Source organism: Pinus tabuliformis, chromosome 5_2 (assembly GCF_031772625.1).
Source record: "Pinus tabuliformis cultivar Carrire ecotype Pingquan chromosome 5_2, CPIR1, whole genome shotgun sequence".
Classification (NCBI taxonomy): domain Eukaryota; kingdom Viridiplantae; phylum Streptophyta; class Pinopsida; order Pinales; family Pinaceae; genus Pinus; species Pinus tabuliformis.
In genome coordinates, this window is record NC_142306.1 from 964571620 (window position 1) to 964589227 (window position 17608).

Consider the following 17608-nt stretch of genomic DNA (forward strand, 5'->3'; position numbering starts at 1 on the left):
TAAGATATTAGTGCACCGTTTGCTCAATATAATGTCATGTTGATAATTGGCTCACATATTTTATGCCATAATTCATGGATATTGTTGAAATATTCATGCATGATTTTTAGATGTTTGTGTAGTGATTTTTTATTCTTAACTTTTGTATGAAAATAATCCAAAAATAACATCCTTAAAAATAGCTTATACTCAGGGAAATAGCATATATTAGTCTGAAGTATGCTTTAAAGCTAAGAGTTATCTACCTTCGACATAATAAAACATGTTAATAGCCCAAGACCCATGGGCATCTAGTAGGGTGAACGCTTACCCCTATATGGACCACAATCAATCACTAGTTGTCCCCACTATCAGTTTGACAAGTGAGTTATGATACATTTTCCCACTATCTAAAAATATAAATAACATATTTATCTTGGGTTACCTCCCACCATATTGTAATCAAGTTTTTGCATAAAAATGGATAAGGGTAAAATGTAAATAAATATACCAAAAGTTACTTCCCACCATTATTTATGTTTTCCTCATCACTTATGTAGGAGTAAATTTGTAAATGTGTAGATTTACTAGTGGTTACTACTCACAAAAATTTATGTAAGTCTTTACGCTTGAGCAAGCAATTAATTTATCCATTTCACATTTCAATTTATTAGTTCCTACCAAGTAAGACTCTAAAATTTAATTTTCCCATTAACAATATAAATTATAATTTTTCCCCTAATGTAATTTCTAATTTAAATGAAAAAGACTAAATTATTTTACAACTATAAAAATTATAATTTTTCCCATAATATAATTTCTAACTTACAAAAAAAATTATTTTACAACCATAATTTTATTTATTTATTTTTTAATTATACAATTATAATAAAAAATTAACCTATTTAATTTTATTATAAATTAAAAATATCTATATATATAAAATCAATTTATATAAATAAAAAATTACCAATAAAAACTATCTTTTCACATTAAAAAAATACTCACCACGTTTATGATATTGGATCTTGTAGTCAATTTTTGGTGAAGAACAAAGAAAGTTTCCAGAATCAATGTGTACATATCTGACCTAGTTTGTTTTCATTCTCTTTATTTCCCGCCAGTGACCGAAAGGCTTTACAATCATGTTCCCACAACTATGTCTCTGCTTATCTTTTTCGATCTTTCCCTTGTTATTATGGGTGGTTCACAAGGTTCAAGGTTGAAAATTTAATATTTAAAATTATATTATTTATTCTAAATATTTAATATTAAATTATGAATAATTATTATTTTAAAATAAAAGCTACAAATTATTTTTTTTAAATAGTAATATATATATATATAAAAAATTAATTTTTTTAAGTTTTTATAATTTTGGTATGTAAAATTATATTTTTATGGAAATGTTTTTTCATTTTGCCTTTGTTTTTGGGTTGTTTATTGGTTCAATAACCTAAATTTTTTAACTCTACTTCTTAATATGATATTTTGGATTTTTTTTTTTTCTCTTTTCTAACTCAATCATTTGTTTTTTTCTCATATCATGGAGTATAAATATGGACTAAAAACCAGTTGACATGACCAGGAATGGAGAACAAGAAAGAGGGGATATTGTCAATGTATTAGAAGGTCATCTCAAGTAATCATTAAACCTCATCTCTTGGGACCATATATATGTATGATTAGATTATAAAGATATCGATTACCACCACTGCAAGCGTGCCTTCTTGAAAGGGCCACCACCTCAAGCTCAAGTGCAATCTCCTTTCCATGTCAAATTGGCAATGAGGCTTGAAAGTGAAGTAACAATATAACTAATGCTTCTACTAATGTAAGTGTGTCCAAGATGGAACATTTAAATTCCAAGAAATTACACTGAGTGATGCATTCATTGTACTACCTAAAAACATAGGAATCGAGGATTTCATGAGAAAATATAATCATCACTAACAATTTTGACCATTAGTGTAATAAGTAGTGAATGAATATACATTGATTTTTTTTTTCATTCCTTTCGAGTTACATTAATGCAATACAAATGTCATGTTAGAACTATTAATTAAGTGGGAGCATGAGAATAATAATAAAAATTGGTAATGTTGTTTTTTTATATATATTTTTGCAAATTTGATAAATATTTCAAAAATGTCACCCTCCACTACGAGATAATTAGTCTCATTTATGGGTCAATAATTTTTTTTTTATAAACTTTGACATTGTATAACAGAAAAATATTAATAAATACTTTTTACCCAATAATGGAAAAGTACACAAAATTAACAAAATAATATAAATTCAACATTATCTAATTTCAATATGAAAACTATACTCCTTAACATGGAAAGGAGTAATAATATATCCATGGAGTGCAACCTAAGAGTAAGAATATATGTTAGTAATACAATCTTACATCCAAATAATGCCATATTCCTTTTGATAAGATTTTATAGTGTTCCTCTTCCTTTAATCTAAGGATTTGATACTAGTGCTTTTCTTTTTCATGGTCTACTAGGAAGTCCATATATATATATATATATATATATATGTTTGAAAAATATGCATGTTACTCTCCTTTTGAGGGGTACTAGATATTTATAATTTTTTTCTAATGTTTTTTGAACTAGTTAGATTTCAATCACTCACAAAAAATATCAATGACTCTCCACTGAACCTACTAATACATACTAAAAAAACATCACAAGTAATACCAAAAGTGAAAATTCCCTACACAAGTGGGATTTCTACATTGCATCTTTAGACATTTCTACACATCATCATAAAAGTTGAAAGGAGAAAGAAAAATCTTGAACTATCTTGTCTTGTAAGAATTCATGAATGATAGGGGACCCATGAAGTGGAAATGTTCAATTGGAAAGTTCATTCGATTTGACATTTATCTCTTTAAAAATATGAAAAGTAGAATCCCACTCAAAAATATGTAGAGATTCCCTGATTTGATAGAGCAAAGGTTGTAACCTCACATTTTTCATTTCAACTTTTCTACTTTCCCAATTAATCACCAAATTTGAATCACCAGAATTTGTAACTTAGAGAGACCAATCATTAGTGCATGAAAAAAATGTCCACAGTGCTACAAATCCTACTTTACAATTTGAACAAGGACCAAGAGAATATATAATAAGAAACAAGTGAAAATGAGATAAATCGAGAACCACTCCAATTCCACATCAAGGAAGGACCCGTTGTATCCCATATTTTAATATAGTTACAAGTTTTATTTTATTTATTTATTCCAAAGAAAGAAAATTTTACAATATTCAGGGTCATTGGATTATATTTTGTTGATACAATCTCAAGACCCTAACATGTAGCCAACATCATTATCAGCTAACAAAAATGGACCATTAGAAATTGGTGGTGTTGAGGGAGATGGATTCCTAATTCTCAAAAGTAGGGATTAAACTCAAGAAAGAGGCTCAAACATACTCTTCCATGTCTGTTGTGATATAAATTTATGGGTTATTGTTTGGAAACCTTTGAAGGGGCTTTGAAGTGTAGAAAATCTGTGATAGGTTAACCCAATAATTCAATATAAACCAAAGCAAAATACTATAAACTACTTCTACTATCAATTTGCAGAAGCTTAAATATCAATATGAACAATATAACTAGAAGAAGAAGAATCAATGGCACAATACACACGAAAATACTTTGGGGAAAGTCTCAGATAAAAACCCCACAGTATTGTATTATCATACATGGTGGAAATACATAGGAATTATACAAAGCCTTAGCTCTCATAGGTAGCTAGCTATTAGTACAATCCTCATAGATGCTCACAGGAAATCTTGGCTTCTCTCTAGCCTTCCTCTCTACCCTACAAGCTCCTATTTCCTTGCGTTGTTCCTTGTGGATGATTAACCTATTACCAAGTGGAAAAAGAAGCCTTCAAAACTGTGAAATCCTCAAGGATGAATCCTTAACTGCATGTGTCAAGCTCCTATATTACTAGTGTAACCCCTTATTGTTATTAGTAAAACCCACTTATTATATTGATGTACCCATGTAGTGCCCATATTGTTACTATTGTGCCCCATAGAAGCCCACTATTGTTATTATTGTGCCCTTACATTATTATTGTTATGTCGGCTCTGATTATGTTATGACCCCTTAGACTCCTATATATAGAAAGGAGGTCTTTTCATTTTTATCATCCAAGAATTGTTCATTTATGTAATGTAAAGGAGGTTGCCCCCTCGAAGAGGCTGAATTCTAAGGCATTGATCTATCTTTTCTATCTTTTTCTTGAGCTGGTTTCATAACATTTGGTATGAGAGCTTTGGATTCTAGGGTTTCGTTGTTCCAAACAGGTCATCGTGGAATTTTCGCTATAACTTTTTTTCTACAATGTTTCAAAAGTTTCAAAAAAACCCATTTGAGAAGAAATCGTGCTAATCCTCGGGTCCAAATTTCAGAGCTTTTCGCACTATATTTGCGGAGATATGATCTGAGGAAGTTGGTATTTTTGCAGACTCTTGAATTACATTCCAAACAGGTGACCTGGGGAAAATCGTCATAACTTTCTCTCCGAGAATTGGATTGAAATTTCGTAAAAAGGTACAGAAAGAGGACAGACAGTAGTTTCTTGTAGATATTTTTCAGAGCCAAAGGTCGAAACAGTGACACGTGGCACTTCATACAAGTTCGCTCTTCTGGAAAGGTCTATAATTAGGTCATCTTGGGAGATTGTGCATAACGCTTTCTTGGAGAATCCTATTTGGATCAGACTAGTGGCATTGGAAAGAGGACAGAGGGCTACCATAGGTCGCAGTTTCAAAACTTAAAGATTTGAAAGTACAGAGTTACAGTCGTTTCAAGATCGAGCTCCTAAAATCAAGAAAAAGCAAGATGCGGAAGTTTGATGGCAAGGATCCGGTAAATTGGATACTTCAGATGGAGCAATATTTTGATCTACATGGTGTACCACTATTACAAAAGGTATGTATTGCATCTTCATATTTAGAACCAGATCAATTTTTATGGTATGAAGGGCTTTGTTCTCGTAAACAACTTGTTACGTGGTCAATTTTCATGGAGGAAATGATAGCACATTATGAGGATAGAGAGAGCAACACCTTCTTTAGAGCAACACCACAACAATTGGAAAGAGTAAAAGGGCTTTGTGACATAGTGGAAAGGGTTACACCACAACAATTGAAAGAAAAAAGAGAAAAAGGGCTTTGTTACAATTGTGATAGCAAATGCACTAAAGGTCATAAGTGTGCTGAGAATAAATTATTTTACATAGAATATGAAGAGGAGGAAGAAAAGGATCAAGAAACATCAAAAGAAGAAGATATACGCCAAGACCCCACCCCGGAGAAATAAGAAATGAATCAGACCATATCTTGTATAGCATTGGCAAGAATTACCACTCCTCAAACTCTCAAGATAGAAGGACATATCAAGAAGAAAAAGGTGCAAGAAGTGAAAGATCACATCGAGAAAGAAGAAATGAATCCAATCATATCTTGTAATTCATTGGTTGAAATTACCACTCCTCAAACTATCAAGATAGAAGGACATATCAAGAAGAAAAATGTTTAAGAAGTGGAAGATCACATCGAGCATCAAGAAATGAATCCAACCATATCTTGTAAAGGATTGGAAGAAATTACCACTCCTCAAACTCTAGAGATAGAAGAACATATCAAGAAGAAAAAGGTTCAAGCAGTGAAAGATCACATCGAGAATCAACAACAAGTTCTCCAAATTTTAAAGGATAATGCCACTCCAGTTCAAAATCAAACGAAACAATGGGTAGATCAACATCATAGTGAAAAATGTTTTGATGTAGGTGATTGGGTATTTTTACTGCTACATCTCAAGCAAGCTATTTATGAGAAGGAAATGTTGGCAATACTACATGCACTTAAAAAATGGCGACCTTACTGAATGGGAAGACACTTCAAGGATGAGGATGTGGAAGCATTGCTTTGTTCTATTTCTATTATCCAACCAGATTGGATAAACGAAGTAAGGGATGAATGGAAGAAGGACGAAGAAGTATGGCCACTTATTCAAAAGTTGCAAAAGATCCCAATTCAAACAATATTGCCAGAAGTTGAAGAGGAAGGAAAAATCATATTGGAACCTGGAGCAGTCACAAAAACAAGAACTCGACAGCTACGAAATCAATCAATTTCAGAGTATCTCATCAAGTGGAAGAATTTACCCGCTGAAGATTCCACATGGGAGGACAAGAATTTTATACAGAAGCATCAAGAACTACTCAAGCGTTGAGGACAATGCTTTTTGAAGGAGAGGGGCATGTTAGGCCCCTATATTACTAGTGTAACCCCTTATTGTTATTAGTACAACCCACTTATTATATTGATGTACCCATGTAGTGCCCATATTGTTACTATTGTGCCCCATAGAAGCCCACTATTGTTATTATTGTGCCCTTACATTATTATTGTTATGTCGGCTCTGATTATGTTATGACCCCTTAGACTCCTATATATAGAAAGGAGGTCTTTTCATTTGTATCATCCAAGAATTGTTCATTTATGTAATGTAAAGGAGGTTGCCCCCTCGAAGAGGCTGAATTCTAATTCGTTGATATATCTTTTCTATCTTTTTCTTGAGCTGGTTTCATAACAGCATGCATGAGTTTTCTCCATGAGAAAACACATGCAACTGATAGTACATTATCCTTGAACATTAATCTCAACTGGGTATTTCTCAAAATAGACATGCATGAGTTTCTAATGAGGGAAGCTTTAGTTAACTAGAGTAGCACTAGTTGAGTGCATTAATACATCAACTAACTATTAACTCACTATTAGTTCCTCAAATAGTTTGGAACTAATTTAACTGGACTTAACTCAGTAAATTGAGTTAACTAATTACAACTCAAATATAACTCAACCTTATCTCCTTAATTTAAGGGATAACTCTTGCATGACTTCATAAAGACTTCTAAATTGAATTTCTCCAACTAATTAATTTAAAATTAATTAATTAGTTATTTCCAGGTAGCTGTTAAGACTAAATTCGATTTTAATTCACAATTTAATTCAAGGACAAATTAAATTGGAATATTCTTGTTGCCATATTTCAACACTCCCTCTCAACAAGAAAGGGATTATTTTCCACCCCGATCCTATCTCTATGGAACTTGAATTTACACTTTGATAATGCCTTTAAAATTTCAACATCTTTCTCCTCTGTCGAAATATACTGCGGAAACATGATCCTTCTGGCCACATAGTCTCTAAGATGATGATACTAGACGTTGATGTGTTTGGACCTATCATGAAATACTAGATTCTTAGAGAGTTTGATACAAATCTGATTATCATAATAGATCAGAGTTGGATCCATCCTCTGATCAAACAAACCAACTAGGATTTTCCACATCCAGATGGCCTCACATGCTGCTTGACTTGCAGCCATGTACTCTGCCTCTTGTGAGCTGAGTGCAACCGACCTCTGTTTCCTGCTATACCAAGAGACTATCGCTGACCCAAGGTTGAAAATCCCTCCTGATGTGCTCTTTCGATCTGATGGACTCCCTGCCTAATCTGCATCAGTGAAGGCCTGTAGCTTCACTCCCTCTATCCATCTGTACCATAATCCATACTAAGATGTGCCTCTGAGGTATCTCAATACATGCTTTGTCACCTTCCAAAACATCTTGGTAGGTTGAAACATCGCTTGACCTAGCTGGTTCACTGCATAGCACGAATCTGGTTGTGTATTCATTAAGTACAGTAGTGAACCCCCAAGATGGCTATACATAGTAGCCTCTACCACTTCTCTTGAAGTAGCAACATCCTTCCTCCAATTACCTATTAGAGGAGTCTGCATGGGCTTGCACTTCTCCATGTGGAATCTCCTAAGTATCTCGTTGGCATACTTACCCTGAGACACAAACAACTCCCCATCCTTCTGCCACAGTTCCATGCCAAGGAAGAAATGCATGAGACTCATGTATTTCATCTCGAGTTCTCTTGCAAGGTCCTCCTTGCAAGATACGATCAACTGATCATCACTAGTCAATATGAGATCATAAACATAAAGTACGATGATCAAAAACTTACCTTTCACCATGATGTGGTACAGGTTTGCATCCACTTCACTCTTTGTGAAGCCCAACCCCATGAAGTAGTTGTCTATCCTGGTGTACCAAGAATGAGGTGCTTACTTCAACCTGTACACCGCTCTCTTGATTTAGCACACATGCGACTCACAATCGAAGGTATCAAAACCTTCCGGCTACTCTATGTACACCTCTTCCTCAATCCGACTATTGACAAATGCAGTCTTCACATCCATCTAATGGATCTTCCAGCCCATCTGTGATTATAGTGCCAACATAGATATGACAGATGAGTACCTTGTGACAGGAGCAAAAGTCTCATCATAGTCAATCCCCTTGACCTGTGAAAATCCACGGGAAACAAATCTTGCCTTATGCTTCACACTACCATCAATAGCTTGCTTTACCTTGTAAATCCAGTGAGAACTCACAACTGACTCATTCTCCAGTCTCAGAACCACGTCCCAAACACTGTTACTAACTATGGAGTCGTACTCCTCCGCCATAGCATCAACCCAAATCGGCTACTACACTGCTTCCTCAAAGGAATATGGCTCGGTCTCAACACATTCACCAACAAAGGCCATGTATCTAGTGTACCTCTCAGGTGACCTCCTCTGTCTGCGCTGAGAAGATGGTGCTCCCACATTCTCTCTTGCATCCTCCAACAATATATTAGCTTCTCTTGTGTGCTTCCGTCCATATCTGGAAGACTCTGCTTGAGTATATGTCTCCACTCCTAGAAACTCTGCATGTGGCTACTTCGCATCAATCTGAGGCTCCTCCTCCTTAGGAACCAACAATTCCTCCACATCATGTAGTTTTAGCTCCCTCTCAAGGGAAACTTGAATGGCCTTCTGCTCATCAAACTTGAGATCTCTGCAAACTATTGTCCTTCGACTGGTAGGCAAGTACACCCAATAGTTGTGAGGTGTAGCAGTGTACCCCACAAATATCCCCAACTTTGTTGTCATCTCAAGCTTTTTCCATGGATCCTTTGTGACATGGCAATATACCGATGAGCCAAATATCTTGAAGTGATCCACATCTAATCTCTTACCGGAGAAAGATTCCTCTGGTGTCTTCATCCCAAGTATGCGATGTGGGCTTCTATTCTGCAAATAGAACGTTGTGTTGCATGCCTTAGCCCACAAGTGAAGTGGTAGGCCTTGGTCATGCAACATTTCCCTTGTTGACCCTACAACATTTTTGTTCTTCCTCTCAGCCACCCCATTCTTTTGTGGGTTATGAGGTGTTGTCAACTCTTGTTTAATTCCTTCCACTGCACAAAATTCCTTTAACTCTTGAGAGACATATTCTCCATCGTTGTTGCTTCTCAAGGCCTTGATCTTCTTCCCTGACTCTTTCTTGACCAAAGCTTTGAACTCACAAAACTATATGAAGGTTTGGTCCTTCTTCTGCATGAAATAAATCCAGCATTTACGAGAATAGTCATCAATTAAAATCACATAATACCTTTGCTTTGCTGTGGATTCCGTCGAGAATGGTCCACGCAAATGAGTATGAACTCGCTCTAAGATAGCCTCTGCTTGACTATATCGATCATGAAAGGAAGAATTTGTGTACTTTCCAAAGGTATAACCTTTGCATGTGTCAACTTGATCAAGTTTACCTTTCGGAAGTCTTGTTGATTTTTCCTTAGGCCCTAGATCTGGTTTGAGGCTAATCACGCACACAAGCACACTAGAAACCCTCAACTTACAAGCACTTAACAGCCACCCTGTTTTCCCATCAATTCACACATTCTCTCTCAACAATCATGGAATGCTAATCCATTTTAAGAGATCTCCAGGAAAAAATAACACAACTTTGAACAACCATAACATTTGCTTGTAACATCAGAACTGTGCAATATGAACAATTCTAGGGCTCTTAAAAGATCTACAGATTAATGTAAAATAAACTCAATTCTTGGTTTCTCAATTGCGAGATACAACCTTGGCATCTTATTTAAAGTACTTTTCATCTCTATACTTTTAAAATAGAATAATTATTTATGCTTACATCTATTATTCTCCTCTATAAAAGGAAATATTCCTTTCATACATGCAACATCATGGGCCTCAGTATATTCATTCATGTGTCTCACCAAGATACACAATCACAGAAATGAGAAATTACTTGTAAAGTTCAAACCATAACATTTGCATGTAACATCAGAAGTGTGCAATATTAACCATTATTCTGGGGCTCTTAACATATCTTCACATTCGTGAAAAATAAATTCAATTCATGGTCCCTCAATTGCAAGGTACAACCTCTGCATCTTATTTAAGTATTTTTCATCTCAATACTTTTAAAATAGAATAATTATTTATGCTTACATTCAGCATTCTCCACTATAAAAGAAAGGATTCCTTTCATACATGCATCAAAGGCCTCAGTATATTCATTCATGTGTCTCACCAAGATACACAACCACAGAAATGAGAAATGACTTGTAAATTTTGCAACTGACATCAGTTCTTGATAAAATAAATTTCTAGGCGTCAGTGTTTCCCTGGCCAAAATTACAGATAAGAGATTGAACACCTGAAAATAATTAGCATGCATACTGTTATGACTCGAGATAACTGGATATGGTGAATTAACCAATGTTGCGAAAATCATTATCAGGAGTAAATCAGCGAGGAGAAAAATTGTAAAAATCGGGAAAAAAAATCATGATTTTTTCTCAAAAATTCATGATTTTTTTACCAAAAAATTGCGATTTTTTTATGTTATCGTGATTTTTACAACACTGAAATCAACACACTAATACCAAGCAAACACCTAGTTCCATAACATCTAGAGAAGCAAGAAGATGAGAAGAATGTTATACATCTAAGAATAGTTAGTCACAACAGACTAAGTAGAATGCAGTTATAGTTAAAATAGATCTAACAAAGAATCCTTTAAAAAATTTATACCTTGGAGAAAAAGGATCCACACAGCTCTGGAGCCCTATACCATCTTGTGGCAACATAGTCCTGCACTTCATCAAATATATACATCTTAAAAATGGGAAATTTACTAACTAAAGTACAACAATCAAAATCAAATAGAGAATTCAACAGAAACCCTGTCAAACCAGATATAACAATATAGCAACTTATTAGATTTGGATCTGTATAATATAGATTTAAAATAGTATACGGTCCAGAAGATTGTTGTGGGCATGTCATTGAAGGCAACTCTTGCTAAGCCAAAGTCACATATTTTTAGCTTGCAATCAGCTTTTGCCAAAACATTCTTCGGTTTCAAATCCCGATGATACACATTGGCTACAAGAACATAAAGTTGACAAATTAGAGAATAGAATTCACATTTCTTCTTCCATACTAAGTTCCATGAAATGGGAAGGTGCTTCACAGTCACAATAGATTCTTAAAAACACAGTTAAAACTTAACATGAATATTTTAACAAGATCGATGTCCTAAACCAGATACCCTTTAGTACACAAACGAGAAAGAAGCATATGCACTTCAGAAAACACTAAAATATATATTTTTGGAAGTGAATAAAGCACAATTGCAATGTGCAACTGCTTGAAATGATTTGTAAATACAATGCATGGGGCAAATACAGAGATCAAAATTGTGAATCCTCAAATTGACTAACTCTTGCAGTTAGAGATGAAAATTTGAGCATTTGAAGATTGAACCATTATTCTGAAGGATTGATTTCTAATGACTGAATCAAACTAAACTGGTTTGAGGGTTAACCGGCCACATATGTCAAATTGTGGTAAAAAAATTGATCCTTAGACTTGTGAGCAATTACAAAACAACAATGCGCCCCCGATGCCTATAGTGGACATTACCATGGTGAAATAAATAGGGACTTCAATCAAGAGTATAAATAGCTGATGTGCCAGAAAATGATTAAAATAATTATTGTTTAATAACTTGGATTACTCTGATTTCGTCAGGAATGCACATGCAATCAATGCACATGCCAAAGGTGTTAAGGTTGTCGTGGCAACAGATCTGATGTCTTTGACAATGTTGAAGCCTCCAGGGGAGTTTGGAGCAGATATGGCCATTGGATCTGCACAGAGGTTTGGAGAGGTTTGGGGTTCCAATGGGATATGGAGGGCCTCATGCAACTTTTCTGGCTACTTCCCAAGAGTATAAGAGAATCATGCCGGGTAGGATTATAGGAGTGAGTATCGATTCAAATGGCAAGCCCACTCTTAGAATGGCGATGCAGACTCGGGAGCAACATATTCGGCTTGAGATAAGGCCACCAGCAATATCTGCACGGCACAGGTAATATGCATATCACAACTTTGCTGAATAGTTAACAGAATATATGGATTAGTATTTGCTTTTGATACTTAACAGAATTTATGGGTTAGTATTTGCTTTTGATGGATTTTCCTCCCTTATATCAAAATGAACTACGCACCTCCGCTAGTAAGCCAATGACCTTATGGAGACTCCGCTAGTAAGCCAATGACCTTATGTAGAGGCCAAAGGTGAAACCTTTTACCCTTCATCTTGCTCCTTTATTATTGAGGGTTGCTGATTTTGGAGAGTGTCCCAGGTTACCAAGACTGCTATGATCAAAATTGTAAGCAGATGAATTACTATGATCGAACATTCATATGCTGTTGGTGTAGACCAAAAACGTAGGGCTGTGTACTAAGCACATAAACGCTTTTAAGATTTGAGCCCTGGGTTTAGCCAGCTCTAAATCCAAATAAAATTCCCACAGTTGAGATGCACCAGTGAAGGACCAGAGTATGTAATGTAACAACAAACTTTCTATATCATTTTCTTTAAATATTTGAGCTTTTATTTCTCTATGGTTGCATGTTGCCTCAATTTTCAATGTTTCTTCAAGTTTTAACTTCAATTGTTTTGATGGTCAATGAGGGTCTCTAGCTTAAAATGTTTTAATTTTGATTTTATACGACATATTTGGACGAGTATGGCTTTGATCATTGAGATCTTTTTGTACGTAGGCCTTGCTAGCAAACATGTCTGCAATGTACGCAGTATATCATGGTCCAGAAGGGTTGAAAAGGATTGCAGAGCGCGTACATGGTCTGGCAGGAGCTCTTGCAGTTGGATATTGCACTTGGATTGTCAATACATCTGTAATGCAGAAATACATAGAAAGAAAAGAGCATACAGAACGATCTCAGATTGTTTTATCTATAAAACTGGAGGAAGGCAAAAAGGAAATAGGCTAGCCGCTATACATACATATTAATTTTCACACAGTAATTATGCGTTAAAAAATAGTGAGAATAAATTAAAATTAGACAAAACCCCTGCAACATAAAAGCAAAAATCACAATCTTAACAGAACAGTAACCGAATATTGCCTACTCACATAAACAGCCCATATATCTAGTGAATATAGTCAGCAATGAGCATGCATACACCCTTTCCCAAGTTTAAACTTATTTAGAAATAAGAATATTAGCAAAAGAAAGCTACTAGTATGTATGTACTTCAGAGCTCGTAGAAGCTGGTACAGGAAAAATTGATAATCTTCTGGCGTCAAGTCATCATTTGCCTTAATAACCTGGTGTAGATATGATTCCATAAGTTCAAATACCACATAAATGTCTTTGAATTCCCGCCTAGAGGGCGGTAACATAATGTGCTTGATTTCGACAATATCAAGATGCTGCAGCAGCCTCAGAAGCTTAATTTCACGTAAAATCTGGGTTGCATCAGAAATATGTTCAAAGATATCATTTATTTTTTTTATTGCAACTTTCTCCCCAGTGTGAGTATCAATTGCAGAGCATACAACACCGTAGCTCCCTTTTCCTATAACCTCCTGAATCTTGTAGCGACTTGCTTCACCATATTCAGTGAAAAACTCAACCTCTGTAGGGGTCTGCATCAGGTGAATTACATCACAATCAGATTTTAAACCTTACATCGTCTTCACAAAATGTGATATGTGATATAAACTGAATATTTAAGAAAGAAACAACTAATAAGATCTAACAAGAAGAAAAATATTAAGCAGAGCAAAATGACATGTTCTAGGCCTGAAATTTCCATGACCTCTCTGAGATGAAAGCAAGCTAACAACATTCCCTCAAAGCATGAAAACAGTATCGAAATTGAACTACTGTGAGTAGTGACAATGCCAAAGGTTGCTTCAATGAACACTAGTAGCTAAAACATATACAGGAGTAGGAACATTGGGTTTGAACAAGCCTATGTAATTCACAATTATGAGCTATTTCATTATTGGGACACCGACAAATAAATTATTTTCCAGCTAAACCTCAAGAAAAGCATTATCAGTACCACACATGACTTAATGCCTATGACCTCATTTAAAAAATGTACAGCTATAACTAAAAATTTGAACGGAGGCCTGAACCAAACTTCAAAGTATTACCCGAACTGATTTATCTTCGTGGCAAAGTAGGATGTTCAGTTAAAATTTTAAACGGAGACCTGAACCAAACTTAAAAGTATTGCCCGAACTGATTTATCTTCATGGCAAAGTAGGATGTTCAGTTAAAATTTTAAAAACAAACTGAATGAGAAAGATTTGCCATCCTTTGTTCGAATACAGTATCAAACCAAAAAAGTGGGATCAATTTAAGCCTATAAGGAACTAAACATGCAAAATATGAGACGATGGAACTATCCTTGCCTCAAAATAGCAGAAAGCGGAATTCCCTAACATTTGGGTGAAAATTTAGTGTTCTTCAAAGAGGCATGTGAAGCATAACTGGAGGAAAATAATATTTTGCCTAAGATTGTGAAGGTGAACACCCATGAATTGATAGTCAATGAAAAGGTCCAATGCATCAATCACCTGGGTAAAATAAAAAACAACCACAATAAGCTGGATTCTTTAGGTCAACGCATGTCCAGATGTCCATATCTCTATATAGTCTGTTATAGCGCACATATCTTTGTGATCAAATTCATGATTTAAATGACATAATTGATGAACAGATTTCGATTTTCAAGACTGAATGCATGATTTTCCTTCTATAATTTGAATAGATGCAAACAAGGAAATGCGACCCTGCACAATGTGGCCTGTTCTAAAGGGGAAATGCTTTATGTCAAGAAATGGAAGGGAGTCCGAAACATAATATTCTAAAACGATGCCAAACATGACAAAAAACACCTCCCAACTAAAAAGGGCCTTGATGCTTGAAAGGCCATTCCATAGTATGGCTTCTGTTAATTTCCTCTTTAAAAGGGAAAACTATGATAATATTTTTTGATCAAAGAAGGGCAATGCATATTCACAACGAAAAAATCGGGCCTGGCACCACTCACAATGTAAGATTTTACACCAGATTTGAATACCATCATGAAATTTTACCAATGGGTTTTAACCGAGATTTGAATAGCGTCTGGAATAGAAAAGGAAATGAAATTTAAAAATAACAGAAAACTCCAGATCGATCTTACAGTGGATCCCATTGCACTTCGAAAGATAAATTTATATCTGCTTATTACGTTATCGGAAGCAGGGCAATAGTACCCTTGGATCCACGAGCCAGTTGTGACCTAACAACGAGGCTAAGTAAAAGAGCGTCTTTTTTTTTTTCTCAGTACTACAAGTAAAAGAGCGCCTTATCTATTACATGTAATAGCCAAACAACAACTTGCCCGGCGTCAGCCGCAGCGTACAGTAGAAGAAGAATCACAAATTAAACCCATCTCAACCCTCTTTTACCTGATTCAACCATCTATATGTATGATGGACACCCATTAGCAGAGGATGAGAAAAGCTTCTATCTTTCTGTCAGGACACTCCAATGCAATCTCTGGAGACTATTTTTCATCCGATTGTTCTCAGAAAGGATAGAAAGCCTCCGAGAGAATGGAAGTGACCCACCTGATAGTTGCTCATCTTCTTTACATAGCTGGGATGGATCATCTGCAAGTTCCCCATTGCTGGATCTTCCCATGCCACTTATTGTTTGAGGCCCTGCAACAATATAATATTATTCCAAACAAAACCATTAACAACAAACATGCGTACAGGCACACATCCATCTATCATGGAAGGAAACCGTAACAGCGACTGGAACCGGAGACGCCACTTACCTGGCAATGCGACATCGCCACTGGCCAGGCCTCGTGTTCAGACCGATGGCTTGGCTCGTCACTCACTGATCTTCAATGTACTCGATCGCAGGGGAAATATTGAAAAGAAATACACATTGGAGTTTGGGAACTGAGGGTCTTAAACAGACGGGTAGTCGAGAATGTGCGGCCCTCCCCATCCTCCTGGCCCTCCTCTGCAGAAAAAGCTCGTGCAGCACAGGACGGACTGGCTAGGTAGATGGACGGGCTGCGCTTTAATGGATTTTTGGATTTATTGATTTTTGGATTTTTGGATGGCAGAGAATTGTTGAATCGTCTAACAATAGATCTAACGGTTAAGATTAAGACAGGGAGACATTTAGGGGAGTTCATTTCAGAGGAAAACGCCTTACGGCGTAAAAATATTTTAAAATCAATTATGTATTGAATTTTTTTATATACATATTATATAAAATTATTGAAAATAAAAAATTTTGATGGTTAAAATGTTTACAGTAATGTCACTTTTTTATAGTTGATTTTTTATAAATTTATAAATTTATTTTATATACTCTATATACCATGTAAAAATATAATTTAAACAATAAAAAATTATACATTATATTTTACACTCACAATAAAAATATTTAACGAATATAAACTCATGTTTTCAAATCTTTACTGATTAATAACTATTATTTAAACCAAGATTATTAACAAAGTTCCCAACTTTACCCAAAACTCAAGGGAATTGGCGTGCGCGCAGATATATTCCATAGCTGTGTTTCTATATGCCATGGAAAACACAGCGGAAACACGATCTCCTCTGCAAAGAAGCCACGTGGCAAAATCAATACACGAGACGGGAAAGAAGCGACTTCATAATATATTGACGGAGTACAGCCATCCCTGTTTTTTCCTCTCTTGACAAACTACCGTCTTTTTTCAAACGTGTCTCGCACCTTCACGAAAACCCACGTATTTTGGGCTGCACGACAATTTCTTCGTTGGCTCTGTTTCTATACCCCACGGTAAACATAACCAAAAAAACAATATATAATGCATTATTGTTAAATAAAGTTCAATATACAATATATATTACTAAATAGCCAATAACAAAAAACCTATATATAATGTATTATTGTTAAATAAAGTTCAATATACAATACATATCACTAAATAGCCCATAACAAAAAAATAATATATCAATTTTTTTTAAGTAAATTATGTAATTTACGTTAAAAATTTTCTTATAAATTTGATTTGGATTATAAAAGTTTTAATTCAACAATTGATTTCCTACATGGAAAAGCCATCACAACTAAACTTCATCAAAAATACATAATTGTTAAATTCAATATATTGCCCAACCGAATTTTTTTCCCTTTGACAAAATACCATCTTCTCTCTTCAACAGCGACAAACTACTGTCTTTATTCAAACGTCTCTCGCACCTTATTCCATACATTGACAACATAGAGAACATGATCTCCCCTACAAAGAAGCCACGTGGCAAAGTTAATA

General features: G+C 35.1%; 1 protein-coding gene across 2 annotated transcripts; it reads right to left on the reverse strand.

The window, feature by feature from the left end:
• Nucleotides 1-10261: 10261 nt before the first annotated feature.
• LOC149162505 (mitogen-activated protein kinase 15-like) lies at nt 10262-16306 on the reverse strand. Of its 2 annotated transcripts, none has more exons than XM_089435717.1 (5): nt 16106-16306; nt 15732-15986; nt 13516-13910; nt 10981-11040; nt 10262-10603 (listed from the first exon to the last, which is right to left on the reverse strand). In XM_089435717.1, exons 2-5 carry the CDS (start codon nt 15765-15767, stop codon nt 10582-10584), a joined length of 513 nt encoding a protein of 170 aa, XP_089291843.1. In that variant the 5' UTR covers nt 15768-15986; nt 16106-16306; the 3' UTR covers nt 10262-10581. The 2 variants fall into 2 exon arrangements, with proteins under 2 accessions (XP_089291843.1, XP_089291842.1); XM_089435716.1 differs by having other exon boundaries at nt 10272-10603; nt 15894-15986.
• Between the last annotated feature and the right edge of the window lie 1302 nt (nt 16307-17608).